Source organism: Heliangelus exortis, chromosome 14 (assembly GCF_036169615.1).
Source record: "Heliangelus exortis chromosome 14, bHelExo1.hap1, whole genome shotgun sequence".
Classification (NCBI taxonomy): domain Eukaryota; kingdom Metazoa; phylum Chordata; class Aves; order Apodiformes; family Trochilidae; genus Heliangelus; species Heliangelus exortis.
The window spans coordinates 13,888,980-13,902,949 of record NC_092435.1 but is presented as its reverse complement, the minus strand read 5'-3'; the positions used below and the strand labels follow the sequence as shown (position 1 = coordinate 13,902,949).

The window sequence follows — 13,970 nt, the reverse complement described above, 5'->3', positions numbered from 1 at the left end:
GTATGTTATATACTTATAAACACAAAAAGGTTTATTTTTTATATATAGGTTTTATATTTTTATATGCTTAGGTTTGTGTGTATATTGCCTGCTCATTCTGCACAGGTGGATAATTATATCCATTTTTATGTGAAAAATATTTGCAACCTACTCATCTCAATGATAGCTTTTGGCAACAAGCTTCTAGATTAATTGTGGTATTAAGAAGAGAAACTTATTCTCCTAACAGTTTCATTTCAAATCCACTGTACTTTTATTTTCAGTGTAAATAATTACCTGCAGAGTTCATTGTGTTGGTTCTCTTACCCTTTCCATGTTGCTTCTCTCTAAACTACACAGTCCAGTGTCTCCTCACGTAGTGGTTTTTCCACCAATCTAGTCACTTGCTTGTAAAAATCTCTTCTGTTTTTTACCAAGTTGTAAAAAAAATGTGTCAAGAATGGAACAAAATGTTCTACAAGATGTGTTTATAATGGCTTAACATTCTGCCTTTTTATTTTCTGTCCAATTAACTGTCTTTTCCATGCTGTTACATTCTCTTACTAAGGCTGCACATAGAACAGAGGTTTTCATTGAGCTGTTTGCAGACATACACAGCTCCATTTTCTGAGTACTTGGAGTAAATTTGGATCTCAGCAATCAATTAGAGGTACCTTGCATTTGTTGATGTGAATTTTCATCTCCTGATGTCCATTCACATCCCTCTGCTGGACCTTCTTATTTTACAAATTGCAATAGGTTTGTCCTGGCTTATATTTTACTGATTCAGTGGTTCCTCCCTTCCTAAATCAAAAAGACAATAACCTGGAACAGAAACATGAGGTGTTCCTTAGCTGGTATTTTGAAGTGACAAATTTTCTGTTTCTACATAAATAAAAAATGGCTCTGGCCTGTCAAAGATGGACTCTTACCTTCTGTGGTTACATCCAGCAAGCCAAGGCAGAATAAAATAATTGAAATCAATGGAGTTAATTCCATATCATGCTGTTGTAACAGAAAAGAGATGGGTCCTAAATTTACCTCTAAATCTTTCAAATAAAGTCATCTGCTCACAAGTTTGGTCAGAAGAGATTTGGAGCCATCATCCTGGCAATAAATGGAAAATGAATGGTTCTGCAAGACATAAAGCTTTTCGTACATAAAAATGAAGCAACCTTGAAAAATCTATTGACTTTCCAGTAGGTTAATATTTTCTCATAGGTGACTGTAGTCTATAAAAGTCAAGCCTGAAAACAGATGAGCACAAGTTCTTCTAAGTTGCTACACATTGCTGAAACTTGCCTGAATTCTGACTGAATCCATGGCACAGTAAAGCCTGGGATTTGACCTTTGGGGTTGAGGTTGAATGGCAACACCAAACCTACCAGCTTGGTTTACAGAGATGCTCCAGCCCAAATTTTAGAGTCCTGATGTACTTATTGATAAGACAGTCAAGACTTTTTCTCTTTTTAAGTGTCAAAATGTGTGAAATACCAAGTTCTTTTCAAAACTGAAGTGTTTAACTGCCTCAGAAAGTTGCCATCCATGGCAACTTCAGCTTATGGCTGAAACCAGAAGCTCTGAAATTCTCCAAGGAGTCCCCAGCTTCATGGATTCTGTTGAAACAGTGTGAGGAGGAGCTTGGTTGTGCTTGCCCTGCTTTGGGGGTTGTTTCTGGCCTAATTATCATGGATATTTCACATTTTAGAGTTTTCTTCTCAAAGCCATTTAGCGCTTTATTTGAAATTCTGAAATAGGGAGGAGTTTGGCACAGGATTCAGAGAACAAAGAATAAGAATTGGTTTCCTTCAAGAATCCGAATTCCTGTGAAGCTTGTGTGCTTGTTCTTTGGTTGGAAGTACTGTAAGTTTCAGTTGGGGTGTAATTATTTTTAGATCTTCTTATTATAAAAGCATCTTTACCTAGTCTGGAAAGCAAACAAAAATAGCTAATTCTGAACTAATTTTGAGTCAGTTTTAAGAATGATAAGCAGTCACTACAGTGAGTGCTCAGATTTTGCTTTCTTCTTAACAGGAAGAAATTTCTTCTATAGCAAAAATTTCAGAGAATATTCTTCCTTAACATCAATTCTTGCACTTCTTGATCTCTAAACGTTGATTTTTTTTTTATTTTTATTTTTTTTAATAACTTATTTTGAGTCAGTTTTAAGGATGATAAGCAGAATCACTCGAGTGAGTGCTCAGATTTTGCTTTTTTCTTAACAGGAAGAAATTTCTTCTATGGCAAAAATTTCAGAGAATTTTCTTCCTTAACATCAATTCTTGCACTTCTTGATCTCTAAACGTTGATTTTTTTTTTATTTTTATTTTTTTTAATAACTTATTTTGAGTCAGTTTTAAGGATGATAAGCAGAATCACTCAAGTGAGTGCTCAGATTTTGCTTTCTTCTTAACAGGAAGAAATTTCTTCTATGGCAAAAATTTCAGAGAATTTTCTTCCTTAACATCAACTCTTGCACTGCTTGATCTCTAAACACTCATTTTTATTTTTTTTAATAAATATCTTTGAGTCTTTATTAATGATAGCTTCCTGTTTGATATTCTCTTTTGTTTGGGTTTCCATTATTTAATTACAGGTCTTGATAGGAAACTAATCATGCCTGCACCCATATGAAGCTGGCACACTGACAGGATAAAATCATTAAACAGTCATTACTATAAACTGATGTTGGCCTGTAATTTTTGCAGTTAATGGGGGAGTTGATGCTTGGTGAACAATCCAATTAAAACTGGCAACAAAAGACTTAAAATGTCAGCCAAATTGCTTTTTAATAGTCAACACAGCCGTCACAAAACATAAACATTCAAGTCCCCATAGTAGCATAAAGCTTCATGGTGAAACAATTCTAGAAAATGAATAATAATTACAGTATCCTGAGAATTCTCTTAATAGATGTGCACTCATTAAAATACTTTGTTGGTTAGGTTCATATGAAAAAGTATGTTTCCCTTGGTACTTCTTTATGCATTTGTTTTGAAGGTTTTATTTGGTATTTTATAGATGTAATTTCTAGTAATATTCAAAAATGCATGTCTTATTTACAATGAGTTTAAATAACTGTGTATAGATAAGCTCTGAGTGAAATTCACCTTAGAACTGTGCTGGGAGGTGAACTGAGGACACGGTCACAAGGAACTTTGCTAAGCTATTAATGCTGTAAAATGATGTAATCCTGGTTAATTTTGAATTGCATGAGATTGCAAGTTGAGCAAGAGGAGCAGGAGCAGCTTGGCAAAGTTGTCTGAATCAGTCTGTGCAGCAGTCACCCTGTTGGTACTTGATGGATGCTCTGCTCAGATCCTCAGAGGGCCTTAAGAGCACAGGGCTCCTAATAGTAAAGTCAGAGTGGAATTAATAGTCCTGAATAGTTCTGAGAATCCAGGCTTGGGTCAGTGGAGTGGTAGAAGTATAATTCAGAAACTCTATTTTCTTGCTTAGAAATGCCTCAGTCTGTGTCAGAGATGAACTTGAAATCTCAGGGTTTGTGCTGAGGCTGTGGTGTTCATTTTCAGGCATCATGTTAGTTGGTTCTGTGCTGTTGTTTTGTCTTTCCCTACAGGAATTTTTATTTTATTTTAAAAGTAATCGATTTGTTGTTTACCATCAGTTACACCTGTACCTTTGTACCTCCCAGCAAGCTCACTATTATAGGAGAAGTGTCAGCATTCCAGATAAAACCTTAAACATCAGTAGCAAACATACTTTTGTAGAAATATTTCTCTTTTTTTGTGGATTAAGATGAGAGGGACAGGAACTTGTTAACTATGTCTGGGGTTGAAAGGCAGAAGTAGTCAGTCAGCTAATTCCATGCAATCCTTTATCTAATTTAGTGTAATTTAGACACCATGGAAAATGTGTTGGTGAGGCACTATTATGCTGAATATTACATGGAACTTTCTTAAATAATACCATGTACCTATAAGAGTTAACAGGGATAAATGGTTGCTAACTGTCCTGCAGCTAAGGTTACCATTCCTCCTCTTAGTTTTTTGGTTTTTTTTTTTTGTTTCCCTCTTTTAGTACAATACTTCTCTGTTTAATTCCAGAATTAAAAGTATTTTGAAATAATTTTCCATTTAAAAAATCTGAACAACCTGGACAGTTTTAAGAAAAGTGGACAATATATATTTGTTGTAAAGACCTCTTCTTTAAGAAGTCTGTCACCTGAAGTTTGTGATGTAAAATGCAGTGGAAGGAAACAGTCTGGTTTCCTGTGAGCCTTTTACCCTGACCAGTGGGGAACTATGAGGTTGTTGAGGAAAATCTGTCCTGATGTAATTTATAGATTAATTACAAATTGATCCATAGGCCAGACTGTTCAGAGAGGGCAGGATAGAAGGGGCCACTTGTACTTCAAACTGAAACAAACTTGAATTTTGTAGTGCTGCCAAGATATCTCTGAGTCCAAAAAGGTTGATGTGGTTGGGATCTTGCACCCAATAGTTTCAAGAATGTGCCTGGATGTGCTCATCAAGGCTTTGGTTTGGGTCCTGAGATAACTGGCAGGTTTAACCATTAACTTAGTGCTTCTCATCTTTTCATGTTTCTGTAGGGCCACAGCCTATTTTATATTCCCTCAAATTTAAAGAGTTTGATCTCTCATGTGCCTGGGCTTGATGTGGATCAGGGCTCAGAAATGGAAGCATCTTCACCTCAGCCATTGCAGTGCAGTGAACTCAGATGCTGCAGGGTTTTATTTTATTTGGGTCTGTAACAGGGCACGATCTCAGGCAATTTTTTTTTTTTTTTTTCCCAAAACTGTTGCAAAGTAATGAGAACTCAGATGAGGCAGGTGAGGGGCAGGCAGGGAAGAGTTTCATCCACTGCTGAGAGGTTGGTGACAAAGTGGCTCCCAGTGTCCACATTCAGGCTATTTCCTCTAATCTACTGGGCTAAATACACTGTATTTCAATATGATTTATAGTTGCTAATTCCATTACCCATAGGTCCCTTTTAGAAAGCCCTCAGAAGTAATGAATTTAATGACACAAAGGCCAAAACTTGAATATAGATCATTCTGCCAAAGCCCATCAATAACAGGGGATACATTAATTTTTACAGCTATGGTTGCTTGCAACCTATTTTACCAATCATAAACGGCTCTTTAATCAAAATCTCTTCACCTCTGAGGTCATCAAAATTTGCTGCAAAGCTGCTTGGAGCTGCCTGGCTTTTGTAAACCTGGATGAGAGGCTTATGCTGTAAGCTATAATCTCCCCCTCTTTGTTTGGAGTTTTAAGGCAGTGATTGCACTTTCCCCTGGGAGTTGCCACCAACAGAAGTTACTGAAGACTGAACCCCCCACTTTTAACTAATTGCAGGAATTACCTATTCTCCTGAAAATACCACCTTTAAGCTGGCTGGGAGCTCTCAGTCTCCACTTCTATCCCTTGAAGGGTGTTAATTGTATCAGCAGCTGCTTGAGCTGCTAAACAAACTGCTGGAAGCCTGAGCTGGTTGTTTAGGTTTTTTCCCTTCAGTCTCCATCATAATTGGAGTTCTGCTTTTTTTCTCCCTTTACATTTTGTCCTTGACCTCAGTGACTCAACCACCACTGGGCTTGTCCTGTGTTGGAACAGACAGCAGTGATTTAAGAGGACTCCTGTCTCTGCTGGGGGGGGTAATAGGGAGAATCTGATGGACATAGTATCTGCCACAAAGGAGATGAAAGGCAGTGAGTAGGATAGTTTCATTTGGAATTTATCATGGTAATTGACATAAATATGAGCATTAAGCATAAATGGAATAATGTCTTTCATGTAAATATTATACAAAGAGTGCATTAGTATTTAACAGCTGTGTTAAGTAATGTAGAACAAAGCAATAATTCAGACAAATCAGCAGAATGAAAGCACCTCAGGAGCTCAAGCTCTTCTCTCTGGCAATGTATATTTTATAGGAACACACATCAGTGTGTTGGTATTGTAAGATGCTTCTGCACACTGACATTTAAAGCTTGCATCTTATCCACAGCATCAGCATTATAACCTGAAACTCACTTCTGGTTACAAACTTACAGCACAGAGTGTGGCATCTTATTGCAGAGTCTTTTATATCCAAAATTATTCTATTTCAGCAATCAGGCTCCCAAGTTACAACACTGAGTGATGGAGCTAATTCAGGGGGAGCAGTGCTGTTGTAGCTCTAATAGTCTCCAGATGGGAGGGCCTCTAAGTGAGGCAGATTTTATCAGGAAAGGTGATGGGTTTCATTGCACCACCTGATCCAGCTGGATAAAAAAAAATAGGCAGCTTGGGTCCCCAAGCCCTTCTTTTGGGTTGAGTATATTAACAGTTCTATAATCAGAAAAAGCAAAACCACTCCCCCACACACACCTCAAAAGGCTGGATCAGTCTTTTTTCAAGCATTTACAAAGTACAACTGACAAGTTAAGTATACAGTACAAAGATGACAGGTGCCAGAATTTTTTTCAGTCTTGAAAGGCAGAATATTACTAAATGCATCCTATCAGCAAAGTTGGGAAGGGTTGGCCATGTGATAGTTCCCTGGGGAGAAGTCACTGCCTTTCCTTCTCTAATAAGTTCCAACCTCTGCTCCTAAGCCTGAAAAATTCTCCCTGAGTCAAGAAACAGTTTGTTTGCAGAGACACTTCTGAGACATTTCTGATTTATTTTCCAGAGATGCCCAGTGTATTTTGCACATCTATCATGCCACTAATTGATGTTTTAAGAGAAATAGAGGCCAGCAGTGTTACCATCTTCTCATCCAACAGTAATGGCAAATTACTGGCAAATAGAAAATCCTGCTAATGAAAATTCCTCATGCTCTCTACTGCTAGAGGTTTTAAGGCATCGATACTTAATATTACTATCCTATGCAGGCATTACAGTCCATTTATACTATTTAATTTATTAAGATTTTTTAGTAGACTTTAAGTAATCACGCATTTTTTTGTTGGAAATTTACCAAAAATGTGAATTAAAATAATGTGGAAATCCCATGCTCAGATTAATCTACCTAAACAATATGGACTCTAGGAGGAAGAAGTAAGGACTTGAGCATAAGAAGTCTTTACTGTCCCTGAAGCTTATATGCAGAATAGATTTTTTCTTACATAGTTAGGCCATGCAGTATTCAGTGTAAATGTTACTTGAGTTTTAAGAAGAGTTGAATTACCATCATATTTTAGCTTTAAATATGACAAAACTTGGAAATGCTGAAAGGGAAATAAGTTTCTGTTAGTATTAGGAAACAATTAGAATTCTTATTCTACCATATCTCTTTCCATTTAAAAAATGACCCATAAATTATGAATTAAAATCTTGATTTGTGTCTATGGGTATAATTGTATTTTCAGGGAACTGAACAGGATGATACTGAGAAAATAAAGCAAAGATTTAATGGGATGCATTTGAATGTGTTGAACTGAGTGCTTAAGAATTATATAGATTGTATAAATCATTTCTTTTACATCATCACAGTATTAGAATATAAATCCAGCTGTATGTTACACTCAGTGCTGGCACTCAAAGTATGTGGCATAAGATCTCTGCTAAGCACTGTGTTTATGAGTCTCTAGGCTGGTAGAAATTAGTATGAGTTTTTGGGGGTCTTTAAATCTCTTTTACTCAGTATATAAAGTTTGAGTCCGTATGATCTTTAGTTTATAAACTTTCATTGCATTATACACTTTATTTTGCATAAAACCATATGGTTTGTAGAATTCTTTAGAGATGTTTGATATTTTATATTCTGGAATATTTACTGTGTAATAAGAATTAAAAAAAAAATACAACAGAACAATAACCTGAAGGTAAATTGGTATTAAAAGTACTGGATAGATACTTTTTTATCTGACAAAAGGATGGGAAGCAAAGGATTCTGTTGAGCTGCATCAGAAAGAGCAAGTGTAGAAGAGGTTATTGAAACCCAACATAAATTTACACACTAATAGAGAAATTTCATGCACAATTTTGCTTTCATCTTTTTCTCAAAATATATGGTAGCAAAAATAAAAGTAATTCAGGGATAGGAAAAAAAAAAAAACCAACCCAAAATAGGAGCCTAGTAAGGTCATTGGTGCATACATAAAAGCTCAATAATTTTAACTCTAGAATGGAAGGAAATGGTCCAAAGACTTACACAGCATCAGAAAGTGTATTAACTTACTGCAGTCTGCACTGGTAGCACCTCCACCCATTTCGTAGTTTGTCTTGTTAGATCCAGAGCAAAAATCTTATTTTAAAATTGAGTATTTTTCTTTATGCTTTTCAGGTCTAGTCTCAAACATTCAGATTCTCTGTCTTGCCTGCACTCAGTCTTTCCCAGTTCTTCAGTGCCCATTTGTAGAGGCTGGCACAGTGCTCTGGGCATAATCCTTCCATTCTCTTTAATGGTGTCAGAAACACTTTCCTGCATGATGCAAATTTACCTCCTCCAAAGCTCTATTTGTAGCATTATTCTGTTTCCTTCTGCTTGAGAAAAAAATTACAACTAGGTTTATAACCAAGCAGTGGTATGCCCACAGAACTTCTAAATAAACTGTATATTTTTTTGCTATTTTGTTCATTAAATAAGGGATTACAAGTTATTTCACACTCAACTGGAATATGTTTAGTTTAAAAAAATATAAATCCAAACATACCAATAAATTATGAATTTATGAACTGAAAAAAATTAAAATATCCCAAAAGCACTACAGGGTAGAGGCAAACCTTTTAAGGTTCATTACTTTTTAATATATTCTCTCTGATATACTTCACTTAGTAGTGATACAGGCTATTGTAGTCCTGTCAGTAAATGATAAAACAGTTCAATTACCCCTTCTTTCTGTGTAGATCTAAAAAGTATAATAAAGTATACTTCAAAACTGTTAGAAAAATATTCAGCAAAAGCCTGCCTTATTTTCAAAACTAATTTTAGTCAGGTTTTAACTATTTGATAAAGCAGCTTATTTCATTTTTGTCAGTCCATAAAGCAATTTGGCTGCATGTTTATGGGTATAAAGGTATTTTAGCCTGACTCTTAAGGAAAATGAGTTTCTGATAATGCTGCTCTTGGCCATTGGTCTGTGTCTCCAGTAACTTGTGAGCTGAATGGCAGCACTCGACCAAAATGGCAGAGTGAGAGAAACCTCTAAGTTAATTAACTTTCCACTTTTTGAAAAGCAAAGACCTAATAAAAAAAACAAGATCTGAACTATTTTATCTTCTGAAGAAAAAAAAAAAACAGTAAATTCAGCAGCTGAAGAGGAGCTGTTAAGCTCTGTGCCCCCTAACTGGAAGGTACCAAGCTCCACAGCTCAGCAGCACCAGAGTTGTGTTCAGTATTGATCAAAGCCATCCAGAAGAATGGGTCAGAACCAAAGAAGAAGAAACATTCAAGATAGAAGCAGAACCCCTCCCTTCAAACTTCAAAGAAAGGCAAACAAGTTGAAATCCTTCAAACTGGCAGAATTATAAGGAAAAGTTTATTCTAGCTTATAGGTAGCATCAGTACTAAGTTTTCTCTTCTGGAGTGAGTGTGTGGTGTTTGGAGGGTGTCTCAATGGAACCAAATTAATATTCTGATTGAAGAATGAAAGAACAACCCCTAAAAATAAAACCAAATGGAGTTTGTGGAATGAATGGGGAGTGTGTGAGGTAGAATAAAAAAAAAGCAGGTGCAATACACAGCAAAGAAGCAAAATGTTGTGTCAATCTTTTCAGGAAGCATCACAGTTCTAGATGGGTTCTGCTGAAACAAGGAAACTATTAAAGATAATTAGTTCTCAGGGGAAAGAGTTTAGACCTTTTCTAAGCAGCCTCTTCTGGCTGTAAAAAATGGTCTAAAAGCAAGGGCAGATGAGAAAGGTAATAGTGAGGACCAAGAGCTTCTTCTCTGGCTTGAGCACTCCTCAGATTAAGGTCTGATTTGAAACAAATTGCTGTAAATATAGGGTTTGACCTGAAATCATGTCTTGTAGTTACATTTTTAGATGAATGCAAACCTCTACCTTGTCAATGAACACACTGAATGCCCTATTTGCATATCATAGACTTTTTTATGTAAAAAAATTTACAAATCTGAACATTGTTGGCAACCATTAAAAATAAAACCAGGAGTTGTTATGGATAGCATTATGCTGAACAATAGAAACGGGGTAAAAATTTATAGCTAAGTTAATTTCTGTATCATTCCAATATATTTTGGAAACCTGTTGGCTGTAGACAAATTCTCTTGACTAATAATGCTTTTTAGGTATTTAAATGATTTTGCATTAGGTTATTTTACAAAGCATGCTGTTTATTCAGAGGCCTGAAGAATCGTAGTCTGAATATTCAGATATAATGCTGCTTTTTTATCCCAAGCAGCTTTTTGGGGGGGGGTATAAAATTAAAGTTAAATAAAGAGATGTAGACTTAGTTTCAAGCCAAGCAGAAATAACTTGGCCAAATTAGTCTGTAAAAAGTAATTGGAAACTCAGGCAGATTCTCAGCATAATGAATTTGCTTTGCTGAAGTGGAGGTCTGATACAGAAGACTTGTCTTTAAATCTCCAAAATACTTCAGAACCTGATGTGAGGTTTGCTGTGATGCCTGCAGCTGGATGAAGGGGTGACAAGTGGGATAATTAAAAAGGAATCCCCCAGGAAATCTGATGTGTTAATATGTTGTGGTAAATTGCACTGGGAGATAGAAGGTACCCGACCAGCCAGAAATACTTCATGGTTCACAAAGCAAAACCAGGCTAATGCATGGGACAAACTGAAGTATTTGTCAGATAATTGAGTGCTATGGACAGGAAACAGTGCAGATAAAAGAGGGCAAAGGGAACCAAAAGATGCCTTACCATATAGATTATAAAGGTTTTTTCCATTTACCTAGGGAAGCAGCCAGCTTGGCTGCTTGGCATTTAGTGCACAGCTTTCCATGTGCCTTGTAGAGTCAAACTGTGGTCTGGATAAGATCAGCAATTTTCTAACAGGTCAGTGGCACAATCATTAAAGTGGCTTGTCATGTAAATTATAGGGTGTATAATAATCCTGCAAATTTTCTGTAGAGTGGATTTAAGATTGATACCACTAAGTAAGGGGATGTAATTGATCGAATACTCGGGGATGCTGGACATCAAATATCATGTCCAAAATTTGGATAGCTTTCAATTTTAAAATAGCAGGATACAGGATTTACTGAGATTAATTATTATATGAAAGTGCCTTAGCAGATTATTTCAGATCTCTGGGCTGTTGACTCCAGTGATTTAATTTACTGAGGTCTCCAGTTTTCTAATATGCTTAGAAATGCTTTTCTGGGATATGTAAACTAACATTACCACATAAACCTTAATGCAGCTGCAAGAATGCTGCCTTGATAAAAGATCAATGAAATTAAAAGGATTAAGCCTGGGCCAAATCCGTGACAGCTTTGCTTACCACAGCATAGAAGGGCTTATGTGGAGCACTAAACAACCTTGTTTCTCTGGTTGGGGTAAACTGTGACTGTCAGAGAGAAAAAAGAGCTCTTTTTCCATGGGCTGTTCCAAGAAGGAAAGAGGCAGACTTGCATCTCTCACCTTGAAGACATCATTTCAGAATTTACAGACAGCACCTGTTGTTAAGGGATGGCAGCAACAGCTCCTCACAGGGAATTTTGCAGGTTCATCAGAGCTCTGCTCCAGCTGGGTTTGGGCAAATATAACTGGACAGCTACTGAGGGAAAAGGGAGAGGGAGGGGGAGTATGGAAAGGGAACAAAGGCACTTCAGACACTGAGGTGCCTTAGCTGGAAGAGTTTCAGGTTAATAGTTCCATGGCTCACTCAATCTGGCAGCAACTTTCATCAACGTGTTCTTTGCAAAGTATTTGTTATTGTTCCTTGAAAAGGAATTTCTTGCCTCAATTTTCCATAGCTATATTTCTTGCTTTACTGAGAGGCTTTGGAGCCTCTTGTGGGAAGAAGAGAAAACAAGATTTTATTGTCTCTTTAAAGCACTGTCACACCATCCATCTTTCTTGTCTTTTACAGGAGGATTCCAGCTCACTGGCTGAGCTGGCTTAGAACCCTGTAGCAATGTTAGCAGCAGGCAGGACCTGTGCAGAATGGGTCCCTTGCAGGGGCTTGAGAGCAAAAACTGCCCCTTGGGTACCCACCACATGGGGCTTTCACTCCCTCTCCTTCACAGCCTGATCCAGTGGCTGTGAGCTCCTTTAGCTGCCATAAAACCTGGATAGCTGGACCATTAATGCTTCAGGTCATCTTTAAGAGGGAATGTTACATCATCATCTTTAATTTTTGGTTGGTTGGGGTTTTTTTGGTGGTTTTTTTTTTGGTTTGTTTTTTTTTTAACTACAGTGCTGGAGGATGTGCATACCTAATATTCTCCATTTCAGTAGAGTATTATATTTAAATTAATTTCACATGTTACAACAACATTTTGCAAGCTACTGGTTTAACAACACGAGAAAGCATAATTCTTTAAACTGAAAAACTATCATATACTCATCCTCTCTTGGTCTTTTAAAAATAACCTGTGGCTTTCCTTACCTTTCTTGTTTCAGATATGCCAGGGAGCCCACACAACCAGTTCACCTTCAGACCTCTCCCACCACCACCTCCACCACCACATGCCTGCACCTGTGCCAGAAAACCACCTCCACCAGCTGATTCTCTGCAGAGAAGATCCATGACCACCCGGAGCCAGCCCAGCCCTGCTGCCCCAACTCCCCCCACCAGCACCCAAGACTCAGTGCATCTCCATAACAGCTGGGTCTTGAACAGCAACATTCCCCTGGAAACCAGGTACAGACCAACCCCTTGCACACAGCAGATCTCAAATGTTCAATATATATATATATATGTGTGTGTGTATATATATAAATATGGGGATAAGGAATGATAGGTTTGTCTTTCAGGACATACCAATGAATTTAAATTTGAGGCCGTGTCATGTAGCCACCTGAGGCTTTATTTGTTTGGTTCATCTGGATCATGAATGCTCATAAAAGCACATGTTTTGCAGGTTTTTGAAAAACACTGATTTTCTTCAGGGGTGTAGATTATATAGGTATTTTAGAGTTGTGTGCAGACAGAGTCTTGTGGGATGGGGACATCCCATGTTCTCCCAGGGCTGTTTTGTAATCAGGAAATACAAGTTTTGCTAAATCAGTGTACTCTGGCACTTCTGGAGTTAATCAGTGTCCAAGCTTTAGCATTCCTGTGGATCAGAAAAGATAGGAAATTATACTAAAATAATACTTTTCTCAGTGTTTACTTAAAAGACTTAATTGCATTACAAAATTACAAAATTGTGTCTTCATTACACAAAGAATAGCATTTGATTATAGTTTGGTTGTGGAGAAATAGTATAGGCCCAAGAGATGTGTTGAGCATGGAAAACCTTTAACCCCAGGAGCTGGGGGAAGGAGGGGTCACCTTCAGGATCACTCACCATTCCCACAAATAATCTACTCTGGGAAAGAATTGAAAGCAAACACATCCTGTTTCCAGCAAATCTGTGATTCTCTACCCAGAGTTCTGCCCAGAGAGGTTCATGCCAGCTTCCTCTCACCTTTTGCCTATAATAAGCTTTTTTGTTCCCTATCAGCATTAGCTAATTTGATGGCTTTTCAGCTGCAGCTGAGTTTGCTGCTTTGATGCTTAAAAGGAGCCCTTGATTTTCTACAACCTTCTTCCTCTTCATTGTGAACAGAGCACCAAGAAGTTTTGTCTAGGGTTTTCCTTTGAGGTTTGGCATTCTGAAACACAGAAAGTGCATAACACTCTGTGACAGCTGCTCAGTGAAACACAGGCACATGTCTGACATCCATCTCATCTGGTCCAGAGAATATTAGGTAATATGCCTAGAAATGTTTTCTTTTTAATACTCATATATCCAAGGGCCAGTTCTGACAATTATCACTGAAACCTTTATTTTGTTCTTTTATAAGAGCATTTTTATTTTACTACATAACCTAATTTTAGCATACATCTTTAAGCACTGAAGTGCTGCTAATCAGCTGTCAAGTTATGT

The 13,970-nt window shown here is 37.3% G+C and overlaps 1 protein-coding gene across 2 annotated transcripts in view; it reads left to right on the top strand.

The window, feature by feature from the left end:
- Positions 1-13,970, top strand: part of TENM1 (teneurin transmembrane protein 1) — a 453,479-nt gene that overhangs the window by 286,663 nt on the left and 152,846 nt on the right. For both annotated transcript variants that reach the window (XM_071757633.1, XM_071757632.1), the window contains one exon: positions 12,499-12,739. In XM_071757633.1, the coding sequence (XP_071613734.1) occupies positions 12,499-12,739 (241 nt within the window). The remainder of the gene's footprint in view (positions 1-12,498; positions 12,740-13,970) is intronic.